General features: G+C 37.0%; 1 protein-coding gene across 1 annotated transcript in view; it reads right to left on the bottom strand.

The window, feature by feature from the left end:
- Positions 1-21,225, bottom strand: part of LOC105621690 (sodium-dependent nutrient amino acid transporter 1-like) — a 186,075-nt gene that overhangs the window by 12,125 nt on the left and 152,725 nt on the right. Inside the window, exons 6-8 of the mRNA XM_012203155.1 lie at positions 20,503-20,869; positions 20,332-20,431; positions 20,049-20,225 (exon numbers count right to left, since the gene is read on the bottom strand). Of these exons, the coding sequence (XP_012058545.1) occupies positions 20,049-20,225; positions 20,332-20,431; positions 20,503-20,869 (644 nt within the window). The remainder of the gene's footprint in view (positions 1-20,048; positions 20,226-20,331; positions 20,432-20,502; positions 20,870-21,225) is intronic.

Here is a 21,225-nt window from a genome sequence, read left to right as displayed (position 1 = left end):
GGACAATACTTTGAATCATAAATGTATAACCAGTTTTTTTACAATAAAGCTTCGAATTTCGGAAAAAAACGGCGGAAGCAAAGTTGTACACCTAATATATCGAGGGACAGAAAACACTAAACGTTCTCCCAATATGACTCACTGACGACAGAAAGGAGAAACATGTGAATTTACTAGATGCATTTGCAAGATCCGCGAGACGACAATGTGAGTTCATATGGATCAAGAATCTTGACTTATGAGTTCGCAATTGAGTAAACATCATAGTCAAAAAAGTACATTTGCGATCGGTAAGTATATAATTAATAAAGCGAATTTTTTTTTAAAAAAAATTAACATTATTTTTATTTGCACCTGTTTACATTATTTACATTTCACGAGAGATTGCAGTCACATATAGCAGATTGCCGATGGATAAACGACTGCGCTATTCGATTACCGAGCAATGACGACAAGTGGCCGAGTTTTAACAACTATAATAAGAAGGAAGTTCCATTTGTTTATATTGATCTAGAATGCATCGTTGAGAAAACTGATAGCGATCAGGAAACATCTACGCTCATGTATCAACATCATCAAGTATTTAGTATAGGATACTACGTGCGCTGTTCATACGACGATTCGTTATCAAAATATCGAAAAAGCACATCGCATAAAAAAAATTTTAGCAGCTCCCCCCCCATAATGTCCCCATAGAAACTTTGTCGAGCGAACAGTGGGAGACATTGCGCAGCGCGACGCATTGTCACGTGTGCGAAAAACCTTTCAATCGCTAGACGATAATCGAGGAAGCGATCATTGTCTCATTTAACCGGTCGTTACAGGGGTCTCTCGCATTCAAATTGCAATTTAAATTAAACTAATATTTTATTCCCATAGTTTTCTACAATTTATCAGGTTCACATTTTATTATCAAAGAAATAGCTACAGCATATGAAGATAATATAGATTTATTAAAGAAAAATATATCATTTACAAAAAAAGTTAAAGATACTGCTGAAAGATCAGATTCGCGAAATAACAAAATTACGGTTCATCGATTCTTATAAATTTTGAAGTACCAGTCTCGACAAATTAGCATTTCCTTTCTCAATGAACTTCGAATTTTACAATGCGAATTTCAAAATTTGTCTGAAGACTTCGAATTACTGAAAAGGGATTTTTCCATACGAATACATTGCGCTGACAAGCTGCAAGATATGCGTTCACCACAGTTCTACAGTTCCTTGACTGATGACACTATAATATCCGAAAGCAATTACGCGCAAGCCGTGAACGTTTAGCAATAGTTCTCTGTTCAAACCTTGGGTGAATACAGCGATCTATATTTAAAAACGGACGTATTGTTGTTAGCGGACATATTTGAAAATTTTCGCGACAAATGTATTAAAACGTCTCGAACCTGCGTATTATTATATCAGGTTTTACGTGAGACGCAATGCTGAAATATACACGCGTAAATTTCGAACTGCTCATTGATATCAATATAATGATGTTTATCGAGCGCGGTATACGCGGTCTTAATCAATGTTTCAGCAGATACGCGCGAGCCAATAACAAATATATGCAATCGTATGATCCTTCTAAGTATAATACTTGATATACTTCGATGTTAATATCTATGGATAGGCGACTATTATCATATGCCATTTCGATGGCGGATCGATAACATCTTTTCACTTTGACGTTAACATAATTGCTCAAGATTCGCTTACATGTTACATTTTTGAAGTCAACTTAGAATATCCGGAATGTTTACACGAACAGATTAATGATCCATCATTCTGTCCGTGATAAACCACCTGGCAAACAGCAAGATAAACTTTTAGCGACTGTGAATGATAAAAAACGTTACATTATCGCTACTTGCAGCAGTACCTGCGTCATGGTCTTCGTGTAACAAAGACGCGTATTGCAATTCGCACAATCACCATGGCTTCGCGATTACATAGAACTTAATACAAAATTTAGAACGCTTGCAAAGAGTGGCTTTGAGAAAAATTTATTTAAATTAATGAATAATGCAGTATTCGGCAAAATCATGAAGAATGTGCGCAATCACAGCGATGTAAAATTATTAACAATGGGATGGATGATACGACACAGAGGCAATGATTGCAAAGCCGAATTTCCACAGCAGAAGTGTATTTTCTGAAAATCTGATAGCAATTAAAATTCGTAAACTTAAGTTGAAATTCAACAAACCGCAGGAATGTATATATTCGATATATCGAAGGTCTATTTGTATGAATTTCACCACGAATATATGTTACCGCTGTATCGCAAAAAATGTGAAATTATATACACAGATAGCCTCATATATCGAATGTGATGACGTTTATGAACAAATTAAGCACGATATCACTAGGTTCGACAAGTTTTTCTATCGATTATTCTATCGATAATGTGTATGATGTACCATTTACGAACAAAAAAGTGCTTAATGAAGAATGAAGATAATGGCGCAATATTGATTGAATTCGTCGGACTCAGAAGGAAAATGTATGCGTTGAAAGTAAATGATAAAAAGGACACTAAAAGCGTGAAAGGTGTCGAAAGTAGCGCGAACTATAACATTCGATGATTACACTCGATATTTAAACGATGAAATTGAAATGACGTGTCAACAGTTATATATAAAATCAAAATTACATCAAGTATATATCCGAGACGAAAATCGCTCTGAGTTCGTATGACAAATGATACATCATACGATACATAATTCAACTAAAACATTACCATGGGGACATTATCGAAGGGTAAGTCAAGTTTTTAGAAAAACATAGTAAAACACATTTTTTTGATCAATTCATTTTTATTTCTAAACAAAGTCTCCTTTCAGTTCGATACACTTGATCCAACGATTCTCCAACTTTTTCAAATCGTCCGAATAATGTGATTTGTCCAACCCTTTAAAATAAGCCTCTGTTTCGGCAATGAACTGCTCTCTGGTGGTGAATCTCTTTCTTCCATTTCTTCAGATTTGGAAACAGAAAATAGTTGCAGGGGGCTAATCTGGCGAATATGCTGGATGGGAAGCAATTCTTAGCGGAATTCGTTGAATTTGGTCATCGATGCCAGGCATATGTGAACCCGTGCATTGTCTTGATGGAAGAGCACTTTCTTCTTTGCCAAATGGAGATGTTTTTTTTTAAATGTTATTGAAATAAGGTCCAATATGGCTGCGTAGTAATCGTTTGCTTCGACGGAAAGTAATCGATATGAATTATACCGCGTACATCCCAAAAAACTGTGTTATCACGTTTCCGGTCGACTTACGGTCTTCGTCTTCTTCGGAGCTGATTCACTCAGTGAAGTCTATTGTTTTTGACTGTTCCTTCGTCTCGGGTGTGAAGTAATGGATCCATGTTTCGTCCACAGTAATGAATCGACACAGAAATTCATCTGGAAACATCTCCAAACATTGTTTTAAAATCGTCACACGGTTGCGCTTATGGTCCAGTGAGCAAACGCGGCACCCATCTTGCCGGTAGCTCTTTCATACCCAATTGTTTGTGCAAAATTGAAATCACTGTGAACCATGTGATATGCCTGTGGCCTCAACAAGCTCGCGTACTTTTACGTTGATCAGTCAAAATAATATCGTAAACTTTATCGATGATTTCTGGCACAGCAGCCTCAATTGGACATCCTGAACAAGGTGTATCACATGCAGACCACGTTTAAATTCATTCACTCAATTGTATACAGTCGCAAACGCTAGTGCAGATGTGCTCAACATTATCCAACTCGGTTTTGATTTCTTTCAATGTTAAACCTTTTATATGTAGATGTTTGATTACTGCACGAAACTCGGTTTTTTCTATTTTGCAAAAAATACAAAGATTGTTCACTTTAATCATCTACAGAAATGAAATCATGCAATAAATTCTGCTCAAAATTTGATAGTAATCAGCTGAGAGATGCTACTTGTCAAAAAGTAATATGACATGACACTGCGAGTGCCCTCTAACAGATTTTCTAAGAACCTATTGACTTGCCCTCACCTTTGTAAAAAAGGTTATATAATTGTATTATTGAAATATATCATATTATAGAAATGTATAATCCTAAATAATTATTGTATATAGTATTATATTTATATAGTATTACATTTCTAATAAAAAAATAAAGATTTTTTTATATATTAAATTGAAAAAGGATTGGTATAAATAATAAACACTTCATACATCTTATGTATTTCATATATTTTTTATATATATTTTTATATTTAAAATAAATATATTTTTTATGAAAATACAGTGAATTAAACTATATTATCTTTATGTATCCAAGAACTATGCGATGCATCGAATCTACAACTATTTTACGTAAACTTCGTCTCCTCTCCTGCGCAATACTTTCTCCACGAGATATACGTCCGGATAAGCGCGATGTAACTCATAGAACTCCAAAGATAGATTTTCCACGATAGTAGATAGGGTCAGTAGGTATTACGGGATCAGTATGCTACACTTTAGCGACTTTAAACACTTCCAATATGGTCCAATTTGATATATATATATCTTCTCAAAGACAGTTTTATATTTGCTCAAATCATCTATTTTGAATTTCACCGAATCCGCGATCTTTATGTTGCTGTATATCATGGCCAAGAGTTTTTCAGCGATCGCGGGAGTAATGTCGACGAATCGCATATCGATCGTTCAATGCTTGCGCGTGTTATAATCTGATACAAGCTGTGACAGCGCATTGATATAATTTTTGTTAAGTGTAAATATCTTACATATATCGTTTTTTAATGTGCGATTGAATCGCTCGACGACCGATCTTCATTACAGAGTACATTGAAATAATTGATGTTGTGTTTTTTTAAGAGCCATTGTACATCAATTGTACATCATTGTAAAATTTTTTCCTATATCAGTCTAGATTTTTTGGATAGCTCTTGCTCTTTCGAATTATCTCAGCGATAGCTTCAGTCGTCTCGCTTCCACCTTTATTCTTATGGCTCACGCGTACTTGCTCGATGACGGTGAGTAATAACCTCTGTTGACGCGAGTAATGGATACATCTCGATGTCAATCTGCCACAAATCATCTTATCCCCGGATTATGACGCGCCTTCGCGGAAAATTTCTTCTCGCCGGAGCGTGCAATTCCTCTAGCCGATGTCTTTCGAAGCTATTGTAATTTTTCCTCTTTTTTCATCGGATTTCTTTTTCATGATTTGGCGCATGATATGCACAATACAAGAAACAAAGAAAATTTTTCTCTCAATACAACTCGATTGACCCATTTCATGCATACGCAGTTTAATTTATAATGAGACCGGCTTCGCGAAGTTCCTCGATGATCGACAGCTCGTTGTCGTGCGTTGTTGCACGCATCTAAGCAATCATAGATGATCCACTAGTTCATTGGAATCGTTCCAGTGTACGTAATCGATCACACTGTTGTTGCGTGAGGTAATTCCTTTTCAGATTTCTTTTGTTTCTTGGTCGCGATCGACATTAACGGCGCGATTACGTATCTCCTATTGCTCAATACTCGACCCTGCGAATGATGTTTGTGCGCGTTTGTCGCTAGCAGCATACTCTTGTGTTTATCGTCTTCCGTATAGAGGAGATCATCGGGAATTCTCTTGAAAATCAACTAAAAACCGACTGTACTGGCGTATCTTACGCCGTCGATAATTATGTTGTCCACGTCATCCATGTCGAAACATTTATTGCCAAACATCAGTCCATCCTTGTGGACACGCTGTACACGTAATCTACCGCTCTCTTTATCTTGCGCTCCTCTTAGGACAGCCTCGACGTACTTTTAATCCAGCGGGCCGAAAGCCTGTCGACTTTCCGACATTTGCAGCTCATTTCGAACCTTCGTCGCTAGTGAGTCTTTCATCATTTCGAAAACATTCTCCAACGACTCTGTCGTTGGTATGATTTTGGCACGCGGGGTGTCGGTTGTATATGATCGTGCGATTGATCATTGGATTTACCCAGAGTCGCGGAACGTCTCCTTCATTTCTTCTCCCTCCTCTTGCTTCTCCTTCTCCTCCTCCTCCTTCCTCTGACGTTTAGAGGCAAACTCTGCGTTATCATCGCATAATTCTCTCTTTGTCGCACGCACGCCGGAGCTATCAACGAAAAGTCGCAGCGGTTTAATAAGAGGTTTAAAATGTCTGTTTAACGTGATATTTTCCTCGATTCTACCAGAGCGCGTTTCTTGCGAATCGACTCGCTCGTCTTCTCGATCTCCCTCACGATTTTTTTACGCTCGCAAACATCTGCCATGTTCGTCTCTGCCGAAGTATCGACAACGACTGATCACGTTACGCTATCGCGAACTCATTAACTATCAGTAGAAATCCATATTTTTTTGCCAACAACGTGGCAGAATTCATCGTATGACATGTCGGTATTTACATGATCGTTGTAAACATGTTTCAAGTTGGTACCGTCTTATTTGAATAGGAACAGCAGGTTCGCGTTCTCATGTATAAAATGTTAGGTATCCTCGCATACGTCTGACAGAGATAGAAGCAATCGACGTTCGCATAGCGACCCATCGAAAAGTATTCTTTCACCGCATTCTGCTTGTCGCATGCACGTCATCAAAGATAAAAATAGATTTTGGGCGTCTTGCTCGGTGGAACGATGTCGCTGTTGAAAAACGTAAAATAGCGATTTCGGCGATAGACGTAAACATATTTTCGAGATATTGATATTTTGGCTATTGCAATGATTTTGAATAGACATACACGTTCTCGAAACATTCGGGCTCTCGATCAAGCAAATGAGAACATTGGTTTTACCGCAATTCGGGTCGCAAATAATCGTGCATATAATACTCGGCAGCATTTCACCGTGCTTGCGCTTCTCCATCTATTGCCTCCCATTATTCGCGATTTCGTGTTGCAGTTCGTGACGCATATCAGCAGTTGCCGAATTTCATGCTCACACTATGGGTTGTGCGCTCTTGACCGTCTATTTAAAGGCGCGCGAATCCGCAAGTCGCCTAGTAACAAAATGTATCTCACGCTATGTTAGCCTTTCGACATTCAGAACTTGAGCGCTGAACAGCTGCAGTATATACGAAGGTTATACTCTTACGTGTGTACGGTCGACTATGTGTGGGACAAACTTCCTGAACACATGAAGGCGAATTTGAAGGAATCGTATCCTTGCTGCGACGAGCATTACAATCAGTCGTGGATACACATCGACAGCTCGGCACCAAAGATAAAGGACTGTAGCGAATGTCGGCGTCGCGCGACAATCTGCTGAATCAAGCGATAAACGCGCTTCCTTTCGAGTTACATATCCCGAGCTATCAGTTTTGCGGTCCGGGCCCTTGGCTTACGAAGCGATTAGCCAGAGATGATACGGGCATAAATCCGCTGGACGCGATGTGCCGAAAACACGACATTGTGTATTCTCGGAGCAACGATCTCACCGATAGATACGCGGCGAACAAGGTACTCGCCAATAAAGCACTAGGACGCGTCACCACGAGAGATTCGACTCTGAGTGAGAGAACCGCCGCTGCTGCCGTTTGGACAGCGATGAAAACCAAGACCAAGATCGGCATGAGCATGAAACCGAAGAAGAAGAAGACAATGAAAAAAAAGACAACAAAAAAACGGATACTATCGATGGCATAGGCAGCGCATTACCTTTTCTGCCAATGTTGGGCGCGTCAACTCGAGGAACTGCAACGTCATGATCGCGCGATGGATCATGATAGGGCCGCAGACTGTATTTCAGCCCCTATAAACGTGGACAGGATGTAGCAGCGAAGAAAAAAAAACGCCAAAAGAATGATAAAAATGCCCACGGGTGCAATTAGACATACGTATGCGCGTACTTTAGAGGTGTTTTTATGCGTAACGCGTTACCGACGAGCGCGTTGAAACGAAAGCGGCATCGTGAAGCTGGACGATGCGATAGGACCAGATACTCATTAGGTAGTCTATGTGAAGAGGAATAACCGCGTAGTGTACTTTGACAGTTTCGGTAATCTTCGATTAATCTCCGCCTAAGAAACTGGTGCGATATTTCGGGAAGTGTTACGATGATAGAGTACAAATGCATGTCTTATCAGACGTACAATCAGAACTTGTGCAGACAGATGTGTGTGATTTGCAGTTTCTACGAACGGTCGATGCGCGCGAATTTATAAAATCCGACGAGATATCGCGAAATCTCAATATTCATCGAACGCTTTTTCTGTAATGTCGTTGACACTTACACTGAACGGAAAAAGCAATGTCCTCACGGCAGTGTCCAAACTACTTTCCTGTCATAGAGTTGTGTGACAACTACGAGCTCGGTCCGATGATCTTTGAAACTTATCACACAATACCAAACGTGAAAGAATTGAGCAATAAATTTTATTTCGGCAAAGATGATGCAGAAATTACAATTTCCAAGGATTCGTATGAAGTGCGAGAACACAACATAAATGAATTTTTGAAACATGCGATTTTATGGAAACATCCGCGCCGCGACGCACTTGAAATCGTTGACATAGTACGTAGTAATAATAGCAACAATGACATCGATGACGATGGCAAGGATGGAGAATATCCGATAACGTTCCGTGCAAACTACAACACGATGAGATGCGAGATTAGTTGCGCCTATAGAATTAACTTTAACAAAACGTTGGATCGCTGCTGGGATTCTCGTCAAAGCGTATACTGCGATCACGAAGATGACACGAATCGGACGTGTCGATCAACATAATGAACGTTATCCGCGTAGAATGTAACGTAACCGCGGATGCGTATAAAGCAAAGGTACACACACAATACACGAATTTTCGCCGAGCGTGCCGCCGGGTATAAGACGTCGGAATAGCCCGCGAAAATCATTTACTTACTGATTACCACACGGAGCATTGTGGATCTAACGATACGCGTTGTCGATCAAAACGGACAATTGCTCGATTTTCGAGGAGAAGAGATCACCGTCAGATTACATGTGCGATGACAACAGCAATAGCCCGAGCGTGAGATGTTGTGTTGAACGGAATGGAGCGCAGAGAGATAACGCATTCTATAACATCACTACTCGACAACATTCACTCATTCAGCTGCATCAGAAAGAAGAAGCTTAGCCCGTCGAACATTACATTTTTTAAATCTTTGGGGATCACAATACGCAACTTTTGAGATGACTGATATTTTAAACATCAAGAACGATCCGATCTTCGACGATTGCATCGTAATGTTTAAGATTCACATATATAATCCGTTTGCTAATACAACATTTGAGTATAAGCGAGATAAGAATATCCATACGGTAACAGGATTTATACACGTTGCCGTGCGAAAGCTTTCTATATGTTGAGGGTAAACTGGCGAGGAACAGAGAGATCCAAGGTGCTACCGCGATATTGGCAAATAATTGCATCGCGTTCATGTTTGATGAAGTTTGATACGAACTCAACGGTGTGAAGTTTGATCGCAACAAAAACGTCGGAATTACCATCAAGAACTACGTATCGACATATAACAAATCTTTGATTGCGCTGAACGCTAGATGGAACACTAGATCTGACACAGAGGAAGAATACTTTAATTTTTGTGTACCGCTCAACATGCTGTTGGGCTTTTGTGAGAATTACAAACATGTGATCGTCAACGCTCGTCATGAGTTGATATTGATAAGATCGCGCAACAACAATAATTGTCTGATTAGAGATCCGGCGACAAACCCGACGTTTGAATTGTTCAAAGTGCAGTGGCGAATGTGCATGTGTCATTGAGCGAAATAAATAAGCTGTCGATGCTACGAGTATTGGAAAGTGGTCGTTATCTGAGCATGAGTTTTCGTTCGTGGGATTTGTACGAACATCCTCTGTTACACGACCAAACATTCATGGGCCATCAAAAACGGCTACTTAACTCGAAAAGCCACGGTACGTTATCTTTGCTCTACAGACCAATCGAAACAACATCATATTGCAAGATGCAAGCGTGTTCGACGCTTGTAATTTGAGTAACGTGAAACTCTATCTAAATTCAGATTTTTATCCGTACAATGATTTGAATTTGGATTTTGATATATGCCATCCTATTTGATATGTACGCTCGTTTTCATAAAACATATTACGGAATCGATTACTTCGAAATGCTCTCAACATATTCTCGTTTGTTGAGAAAGAATTTTTGCAGTCATTGACTGCTCGCGACAAAACGAATCCGTCAAGAGCGCCACCGATGTACGCATAGAATTTGACTGCAAGGCGAATGTGCCTGCAAATACTACAGCATATTGTCTCATCATACATGATCGCGTGGTTCAGTACAATCCGTTAACCAACGTTGTGCGCAAAATCACCTAAGTGCTTTTTCCGACACGCTAAAAAATATATGATTCATCGAAATCGATCACAGTCTCGAAAAATTGTTCGCCATGACTGTATCAACGTTTGTAGATCTGCAAAGATTAATCGTTGGAAAGAAATTTATCATGAAGGAAGTAGCGGTGTTGAGAAAAGAAACCATTCTCTCTCATTTTTACATGTCCCATGCCACAGAATTTCTTGACAAAATCTGAAAAGTATTGTGCTTCCTGATTGAGTACTTATCACCGTCGATTGCGATGGGAAAATGAGATAATCCCGTCTTCCCATTGCAGAATGGTGAAACGCCTGACAACTATAATTGGCGCGGAAGAAGATGACGACAATAAAAAAATTAACTAAATAAAGGCTCTCGTATACGTTAAAGGATGAAAAGCGCAAATGGTTGGTGAATATTCGAACGATTTGAGACCCTGGATGCTGATTACGAAGATATAGAATCTTTGAATAAGCTAGATGTTATTAATACTATGCGATGTGTAAAACATGTTAAGAATTGTGCGTCGCAAAATGTATTTAAGATATATAATTGGTGATCGCAACATCAAAAAGGAATATATTAAGTTTAAAATAAAATACGAGATTTTTTAAAAATACGTTTTAAATTTCTTTCCCCTTTTCTTTCCTTGTAGTTAAGAATTAGTTAATAATAGTTGTTGAATAGTAGTAGCAGTATGATTTAACAAGTATTAAATTAGTCGATAAGAAAATGCGCTTGGTTAGCTAGTGCATTTGTATTATTGTACATTAATAAAGATATTATCATAATTAGCTACTTATATTCAAAAAATATTATCATAATTAGTTACTAAATCATATCATTAAATATCACATCTATTTAATTAAATTGCGTGCGAGAAGAAAAAAATCTCTCTATCTCAGATTCCGCACTCCCCTCCCTCGGACATCCTCTCCCACACGCGCGCACACACACACACACACACACACACACACACACAAACATACATCTCATACACGCACTAATACATTGTTCTTTAGAACCACCTATTTATTCTACTTTCCTGCAAAAATTATCCTCCCTTGCAATTTGTAATTAGAGCTGTACGCAATCTTTACACGTTCAGTATTGCTTTAGTCGCTTGTACGAAAAGTCATAAAAAATCCCTTCTGTACAAAAATAGAAGAGAGACACAAGTCGCATATTCCAGCCCTCTATTTTATTTGTGTGAAGAAATTATCATCATAATTTTAGATTAAAAATTTTTTAATTTATTTTTATACAACAACAATAGCAGCTATGTACTCTGCTATAGGAAATATACGAAAAAAAAATTATTACGTTCCACTTCAGAATAATGATGAAACTCCATCATTTATGAAAAGATGTGCCAAGTAAGTTTAAGAATTCCCCACTTTATACGTTTTCAAATTAACTAATTAATTATTTAATTATTTAATTAATTATTTTAATTATTTAATGTTTCTTTTATACTTTTTTTATAGCGCGTCCATGCATCGTGCGGTTCGTATACTAGGCAGGAAATACGCATTGATACGTACAGGGTATAAATTTCTAGAAATTGATATCAACATTGATTCTACGAGGAGATAATCGTGGAAATGAATTAATATTACCTAAACATGAAAAGGACTCTATGAACAACGTTGGAATATTCAAAATTGTCTTCGGAATCATCACAAGGATAATTCTATTGGATTCTATTGGAATCGCTGACTTTGCGATTCAGTACAATTGAAAATGCTAAAATTGTATGCTTGGAATCATCCGATGTACGTTTAATGATGACTGAATCAACAATATTGTTTATTTTCAACTTAGATCAATGCATTGAATTAGCATTCAATCAATTGGTTGATATCGTCGAGAAAGTCGATACAAAGTTTATACGATTCTCGAATATCGCACTGTAATAGACGCTAAAAATGTACCAAATGTAATATGTGCTAGCGATTACTTTGATAAAAATCAACTCCTCGACTGCGAACTGTTAGCTGTAGTTTTTTGTGCGTAAGAAAAAATTATGTAAAAGAAAAAAATTATAAAAGAAATATAAATAAAAAAATTTTGAATCTAAAATTATGTAAGATCGCCAATTTCCGTGCCCGGGAGGCGCCAATAATTATCCTTGGCGAGAGGCATGCGGAATTATTGTGCGTCAGGTTTTTCGCAGTTTTTTGTGTCTCAGCGTGTCGTCTCTCGCGACGACTCGTTATCGGATTTTCGAGAGAGTTAATTTCTGCATCCGCCTAATTTCGTTAAGTCTTGTTGCGTACCAATTGGTCTTGAATGTATCGAAACTTTGTATCGTCTGCGTGTTCTCTATTTCCGACATTTTGTAAAATAAAAAATTCGAAACCCCGCGGATGAGCACGAGGTAAGTCACACGCGTGTTTGCGGTGATACCGTAATCGTCTCCTATCTCGGTTATCAGAGCGTCGAACTACTGCTTGTGCGATTTGCCAAAAGTATTCTTATGTGGCGTGAGCTCGTGCCGTGCTCGAGAGTCAGCATAATTAATACGTCTCGCATAGAGTATATTGGGGCTTGTGTGAGGCTAAAATAACGTATTTCGCATACTATTGTCGTAATCTTGTCAATGAGTACGAACAAGAGTCGGAGATTAATCAAATATATTTGTTACTTCTTACTGTTATTAATTATTTTGTGATTCATTGCCGTCGCCTTACTCGCTTCTCCCAATGATCTTCTATACTCGACCGCCCCCTCCGCCATTTCCGAGACTGAACTACCGATTACAAGAGCCGTCGATGTTCGCAATTCTGTAGAAAATCGCGTAGACAATCTCTCGATTAATTTAGATACAGAGTGGCACACTCACTCGTGCCTGGCGCCCTATCATTTTCGAGATCGTGCATAGCTCTGAGGAGGCGTCGCGTAAGAACACGTTTTCTGTCGCGTTTTCGGTGAAGTCAGACGAAGGTTCGTTATAAAGACGGGAATTCTGCGGGGTCGAGAGAGAATTAGCTGCGAACGCGCAACGAAGTTGCGTCACGCTCGTGAGTGCGGTTGCAATATATATATCTCGACATTTAGCACTAATCCTAAATCTGCCAGATAAGGAAAATACGAATGATTAAACTTGCGGACAATGCGCAGCTACGCCTTGCGTCGTTAAATGTGTTAGGAGTTTCCCCCGTCGGGCCCAAAATAATGATGCATATCCTCCTAGACAGTAAATAACTGTTTATGCTCCCATCGAGATCATCCTTGTAAATTCTCTACTTGTATTATCTGTCAAGAACGTCATAACACGCTGTTACCTTTCAAGGAATACACAACTTCGAGTAAAATCGACGCAATAAAACTGGAAACAACTAAATCTTAGCTAGGCGACGCGATTGACAGAGTGGGTGCATTCAGAAGCGATGACTGCGGTCGTCGCTTCTGGATGCACCCGGTAATGAGTCTCATATCGATATCTAACAAAATAACATCGCAATTGTTAATGAGCGCAATGATCTATGTTAGTGACGGTAAACACGAGTCTATTAAATGTCGCACGTTACTGGATACATGCACATATTGAATACACGACGGTGAATTTTATCTCACTGACCGCGTAGTGAAACGTCTAAATATACCGGTTCTCGCGCAATCAGTGCCTGTTGGCGCAATTAATGATATAAGTATCGTTTCGAAAGGAATAATAAGAATTGCCATGAAATCAACGAACGATAATTTTAGCAGGAGTTTAACGTGTTTAACTTTACCGTTTATTAAAATTGATTCCGGCTGAAGATTTTCCATAAGATTCAATAAAAATATCTCCCAATATAAGACTAGCAGATCCAGGCTTTCATTTACCACAATCGTTGTCCGGGGCGTTATTATTCTCCGTCCAGCAAATAAATCTATCACGCGATGGGCACGATTTGTATTTGTAGAAGACGCGCTTAGGCTGGGTGATCGTTGGCGGTACGACTTCGCAAATTCCGTCGAAATCCGAGTTGTGTAACGGATTTAGAATTGTTGCGGTAAACTCAAATTTTGAAGAGAGGAACGTGTGTGAGTCACACTTTACGCGAACCGTTTCTCGTAACAATTCCGGATGATACATAGTTCGCTTGCCGTTCCGCGAAACTAAACGTTTAGCCGCGTTGGAATGGAAGTTCTAACGCGTAAATCCAATATTAAAGGCAGAATACATGCGGATAATTGAGGAATATTTGAAATTAAATTACTTATCTGAGGTAAAGGATCCCGACGATCACGGGTGTTATAATCCTCATCACTCGATAACAAAGGAATCGAGTATCACAACAAAGATGCGAGTAGTGTTCGACGCGTTGTGAAATCCAACAATGGTATATCTTTAAATGATATATTAATAGTCTGACTTACAATTCAAGACAAACTATTTGCCCATCTAATTCGATTTCGACCATACAATTACGTCATCATAGTCGATATAAAAAATATGTATGTATTTGCAAATACAATTGCACGAAAATGATAGGCGATATCAAAAAATTCTATGGCGCAAGATGATAAAATCATAATTTCGATTCAATTCGCTTATGTTCAGTATATCGTCATCATTTCTTGCGATCCGAACATTGCAAAAATTAGCCGATGATAAAAGCCATGTATTTCCCAAGGCAGCTAAAGTCATCAAGGAGCATTTTCATGTAGATAATTTAACATGCGAGGTTGACAGTATCGATGAAGCTCGAGTGATTCGTGATCGCTAGCCCGCGATAGTTTCATTATCAGACATGGGCTCCCAATGAGGACGTGTTATCAATGATCTTGCAATTGGCGCGTTACACTCTGGATTCACGTTCGACGAAGATCGCTCCTTAAAAACTCTTGGTGTAACGCGGTGTGCACGGGATGAGATTCATTACTCTGTCTATTAAAATTACAAAGCGGTTAATGAAACAGTGTATTCTGTCGGAGATCGCAAAAATTTTCGATCCATTGGGGTTGTTAGGCTCTGTTATTTTCTATGCCAAAAAACTAATGCAGGACGTGTGACAATGTCAACTTGATTAGGACGAATCCGTTCCACATGCACAAAGCTAAAGTTCGTCTAGCAGCTCGAAACGACAGATCAAATTTCCTTCAATCATAAATTATTAATTGAGGAACCCCACGATGTCCAATTCTACGAATTCTACGGTGCAATATTACTGCGGATACGGTGCATGCATTTACGTACGTTCTATAGGGAAGAATTGAAATACAATTAGATTATGCGTCAAATCTTGTGTTGCCGTTAAAAAACACTATGCCCTCCCGCTTCTTGGCGCGTTGCGCCATTGGCTCGCTTATATCAGAAGATGAACGGCATATTAACGATCGAGTTTAGCAAATCTTTTAATGCGATTCCACCATCGTACTTCATTGGCTGAAAACATCATCCCATCTATTCATAGCGTTCGTGGCAAAATCGCTGAAATACAGGAGTTCACCAATCCAAATGAATAGCGTCACATTAGATCGCAAGATAACCCTGCTGATGCGAGAGGACAATTACCGCACATATTTTCACGAAATCTGGTTTATCAGTGATTAAGTGAAGGCGAAAACGAGTGGCCTGATAATCTCGTGTAAGTTAATGACATATCCGAATTGCGAAATTTGTTAGTATCTGATGAACTTAAAATAATTTTCCTCATATTCTAAGCTATTAAGAATGGCATACTATCTGCGCGTGCTTCCCGACAACAAGTGCACCGAATCATTATGCGTAGAGGAAATAGATGAAGCTGAAATACGGGTATTTAAAATCGTTCAAGCTGCTCGATTTTCTGCTGAAATTAAAATTCTTCGAAATATCGGATTCTACGATTAAAAGTAAATTCGCCAATTTGAGTCTATTCATGGATGATCAAGGTTTAATTCAGAGACTCTAAAATTCGAGTGTAACATTTTCAAGAATGCATCCTATTCTGTTGCCGAGTCGACACAGTTTAACTGATTACATTATTCGCAAAATGCACGAAAGATATCATCATGCCAGCAATCAAATAACACTCTATAATCTTCGACAAAAGTATTGGTTGACCGACGAAATCAGGTACGAAAAATTATGCACTCGTGTGTACGATGTTTTCGGTTCAACGCTAATAATGTTGAATAAAATAGGAAATCTTCCTGGCTTGCGTATTAATATCGTTCATCAATACTGTCGATTTTTGCGGCTCATTTTATATTAACGAAAAGAAATATCGTAACAGAGTTCGAATCAAGATCTACATATGCATATCTATTAAAGCAGTATATCTCGTAGTCGTTAGCAGTTTAATGTCCGACGGATTTCTCGCAACATTGCGACGGTTCATCACAACATGTCTAAACACATTTACTCAGATAGCGGTACTTCGTAGACGCGAACAATCAATTAAGAGAAATGTACTTTATTCAAACCTGAAACAAAAAATCCGTAAATAAATTCGCTAACCATATCAAGTAGCGCTTCATATCACCTGCGACCCCACAATTTAGGGAATTAGGAAGTCCTGGTTAAGCTACTCAAATATCATTTTGAAAGTTGAGGGAGATTCGTTATTTACATTTAAGGAATTAAACACATTTGCTGTCGAAATCAAAAACATTTTAAACTCCAGGCTAATTACATCTCTTTCTTCCGATCCGAACGACTTATTCGTGTTGTCGCCTGCTCACTACTTGATCGGCAAACCGTTAACAATCCCAGAGAGCAATTTAACGAATGTTCCAGCCAATCAGTTGTTCACCTGGCAACACATTTCCAAAGTACGCCAGGATTTCTAGACTGAAATCTATCTAAATGATCTTCAAATATGCAACAAATGGGTCAAGGATGATCCAAAGCTTGCTAGAAGCTATGATGCTCATAAAGGAGAAGAACTTGCAATCAATAGGCACTTGGAAGGATAATCAAAGTACATCCAAGCGATGACAGTATAGATCGGGCCACAGTTAAGATAATAAATGGAGAGATAAAAAGAGTGGCGAAATATTTAAGTCATCAATCGAGTCATATTAATAATATTGCAATATGTTGAACGATCATCATAGGATGCATTGCACACGAAACGCGTTAGCATTAAGACAAAATATCTCGAACATAATAAACTGTACATAAGTGATACGAATACTTCTGATCTAATCGATGTGCAATCATATCACAAGTTGACTTTATACACGTAAGCGATTTCATATGCGTACATTTAAAATATAGTTGATCGATTCCTTTCAATAGGGGAAGGATATTATGATGAGGATATCTAATAGTCGTGCACAACACATTAAAAAAAGCAATGGACGGACAACACACATACACATATACATACGTGGCCACGTCAATATATAATACAAAAAAAAATCGAAAAAAAACCGACAACTTAACGAAAGAAATATTCGACGCTTTTCTGTACGATTTTTATGATATTTTTTTTATGATTTACACGATTAGTTTCTCTAATTATTCTGCACATAAAAATATTAGTAATATCAAAAAACTAATAATTTACGAGATATTTTATACTTCATTCTGTCACATTTGACATAAAATATTAAATATCTCGTAAACTATTAACTTTTTTGATAATCGTACCTTAATACTTTTACGAATTATGTGTTTTTTTTTCTACCAACTGATTCATCTCATTATTCTGTTCATAAAAGTATTAAGGTACGATTATAAAAAAATGGCGATTATAAAAAAATATATATTCATTGTCATATATGTTTGCCTTCAGCTCCAATAGAGCTATTTGACAAATTTATGAAGCAACATTATAAAGATTAAGTTAGCTTATAATCCGTTTTACAAACAGGTATGGCCGTTTATGCTTACCCCAATTTGAAATTTAAAATCGTGTTATGAAAAAATCAAGAGAAAGAACAATATAAATAAAACCGATTTAAGAAACTACAAGCATTTAAAACAACGTAATATTATCAATAATATTAGCAATAATATAGTGACTATCATTTAAACTACGCAATTTGCAAAAATACATAGTAAGAATTTTGTTTTCGCATTCGTAGAATTTGTTTTTAATTGATTTGGTATAGAAAGCCATAAATATACGAATCTATACTTCTTTTAATTTAATTAGCTAAACAGGTCATGATTTTATTAATATTAATAAAGTGCAATAGTTAGTTTCTGAGAAATAAGAGGATGTCGCTTTAGGAAACCTGTATTAATATCAGCACTTTTCTTGAACTTATGTTTTTAATTAAAGTTTTTATAATAAAATAATAATAACACAATTTGCGCACTGTTAACTGCGTCGACTTCTATTGCCTTTATGCTCAAATTGTTTAAATTTTAAGGAATCTGAAAATTTGATATTTTAATTGTTAGTCATTGCAACTATAAAAAAGTACATTTAACTGATTGGAATCATTGGAGACTGTCTCTCATTTTCATATTTGCATTAAAAATTCATGTTTAAAAATGAAAATAAGAGGTTGACCTTGATTTTGACAAGTGTTATCCAGGTCTCGATTCTGAATAATATTTAAGAGGTTTTAGTCATCGATCAGACATCTTTGATAGTGCCAACGATACTGAACTTTCAGTGCTTATAACACGAAATGTACTTAAAGAAAATAACTTTTTTATAATGTTTTGAAAACCTTTTGACACTAGCTATTAGTTGCACATTATTAGTTTATTCGATTATGTACATTAATTCTATATATAAAATTTGTATACTTTTCATTTTTTTAATTACCACTATGTTTTTGTTTGAATGTACACAATTAATATATATAATATTGTATATTATTATATTATATATATTAATATATATAATATTGTATATAGTGTGTTCAAAAAGTTCCGAATCTCTTAATACATATCTTGAAAAGTAAGCATTTTTGAAAAAAAATGTCTCATACAAAAGTTAAATAATTAAAAATGTTCTATTTAATAGATATTATCATTTGAGCTTAAGTGGCATCACCAAGATCAGATCAAAGTCAAATTGATTCGTTTTTAACGGAACACTTTATTTTTTATTTCAAAATTTAGTAGTTGGTGTCAAGAGCTTTTCAAAACACTATAATAAAGTTACTTTCCATTAAATACTTTTCAAGCTTGGAAATTACAATACCGCCGACATTAGTATTATCCAATGTATCCAGCTGTTGACTAAAATCTCTTGAATGTCAGGATCATGTCCTGAATAACATTTGATAAGATTGGAAGACTGTCTCTCATATTTTCATGTTTGCATTAAAAATTCATGTTTAAAAATGAAAATAAGAGGTTGACCTTGATTTTGACAAATGTTATCCAGGTCTCGATCCTGAATAATATTTAAGAGGTTTTAGTCATCGATCAGACATCTTTGATAGTGCCAGCGATACTGAACTTTCAGTGCTTACGAAATGTACTTAAAAAAAATAACTTTTATAATGTTTTTAAAACCTTTTGACACTAGCTATTAAATTCTGGCATCAAAAATAGAGTGTTGCATTAAAAAAAGGATTTGATCTTGATTTTGACGACGTCACCCAAGGTCAAACTGATAAACAGTAAATTGATTACTTTAAACTATATAACTTTTGTATGAAACATTTTTCTCAGAAATATTTATTTTTCAAAATATTTAAAGGGACTCGGGACTTTTTGAACACCTTGTATAATAGTATAGATGATATTATGATAGAAGAAACAGAAACAAAATGATAGTCAACAAAGTTTTATAAAAAGAAAGCATAGAAAAATTTTCTAAATATCAATTTATCTGGTTTTAACTTACCGTAAATTGAATAAGGATAGAACTTCTTGTTATATTTCAGTAATTCAAGATTGGCGAATGTATAGAAGAAGATTACAAGGACAATTCCAGGAGTAAGGATGCTCCAACAAATTCGCCAGAACAACGACAGCCGTTTCTTCAGCATAAATTCGACATCGTTCAAAAAGTTACCCAGTCCTAAAATCGTTCGTTTTAAATAATAACGAATAATTAAACGAATAATTGAATAATTAAATGACAAATATAAATTTGTTAAGCGAAATTATTATGGAGAAAAACGTACCATACGACCAAGCGACAGCAATCATTTCGAAAGCAGCCGGTAGAAAAGCGATAAATGAAGTCACATAATAATCGACGAAAGTTATCATGAACTGGCCGCCCTGTGAACATTTATTCAATTAAGATAAAAGCAATGATTTAACAAAAATAATTGTTAATGGCACCTAATTACCGGCGTGACGTATATAAGACCGATTAAGAACTCGCAGAGGCAAGTGCCGGCCGCTATGTGCCAGTACCTGATCTTCGGGAATTGATCATGTACGATGGAAATTATGGCGGAAACGAGACCAACCTCGCTGCCAATACCCAGAACGAATAGCATTGCGAAAAACATGACACTGAAGAACTGCGGTGCGATCGTAAACTTAGCAATCGTTTCCGGATAGGAAATGAATGCCAATCCAGTGCCGCCTCGAACCACTGTGCTGATGTCCTCGATTCCTAATTCGCGACTGAGATTACCTAAAATGGCGAAGATTGTGCAACCGGCCAGCAGACTAGTAAAGGTGTCCAGAGTTGTTACGATCATTGCGTCCCTGATAAATGTGAATAATGAAATTCATTTACAAGTTATCACGTACAGTCAGATATTCTCATGTTTAATTAACATCATCATATCATACCATATCATATCAACGTCATATCATTTATAAATATTTATTCAATCCTATATACTTTTATATTAATAAAAACACAACGTTATAGAGAAATTTTTTTTATTTGAATTAATAAGAATCAGGTAGATTAGTCATCGTAAAATACTAAAGCAGAACCAAATGATTCGTGTAGAAATTTCCAATCAACATACCTAGACAGCATGCGACATCCATTGGATGTCCATTGGATGTCCAATGGATGTCTCTGCAATAATGAAAATGGTTGCAAATTCTCT

Source organism: Atta cephalotes (genome assembly GCF_000143395.1).
Source record: "Atta cephalotes unplaced genomic scaffold scaffold00036, whole genome shotgun sequence".
Taxonomy (NCBI): domain Eukaryota; kingdom Metazoa; phylum Arthropoda; class Insecta; order Hymenoptera; family Formicidae; genus Atta; species Atta cephalotes.
The sequence above is the reverse complement of the archived record's forward strand: the minus strand, read 5'-3'. Positions and strand labels throughout refer to the sequence as shown.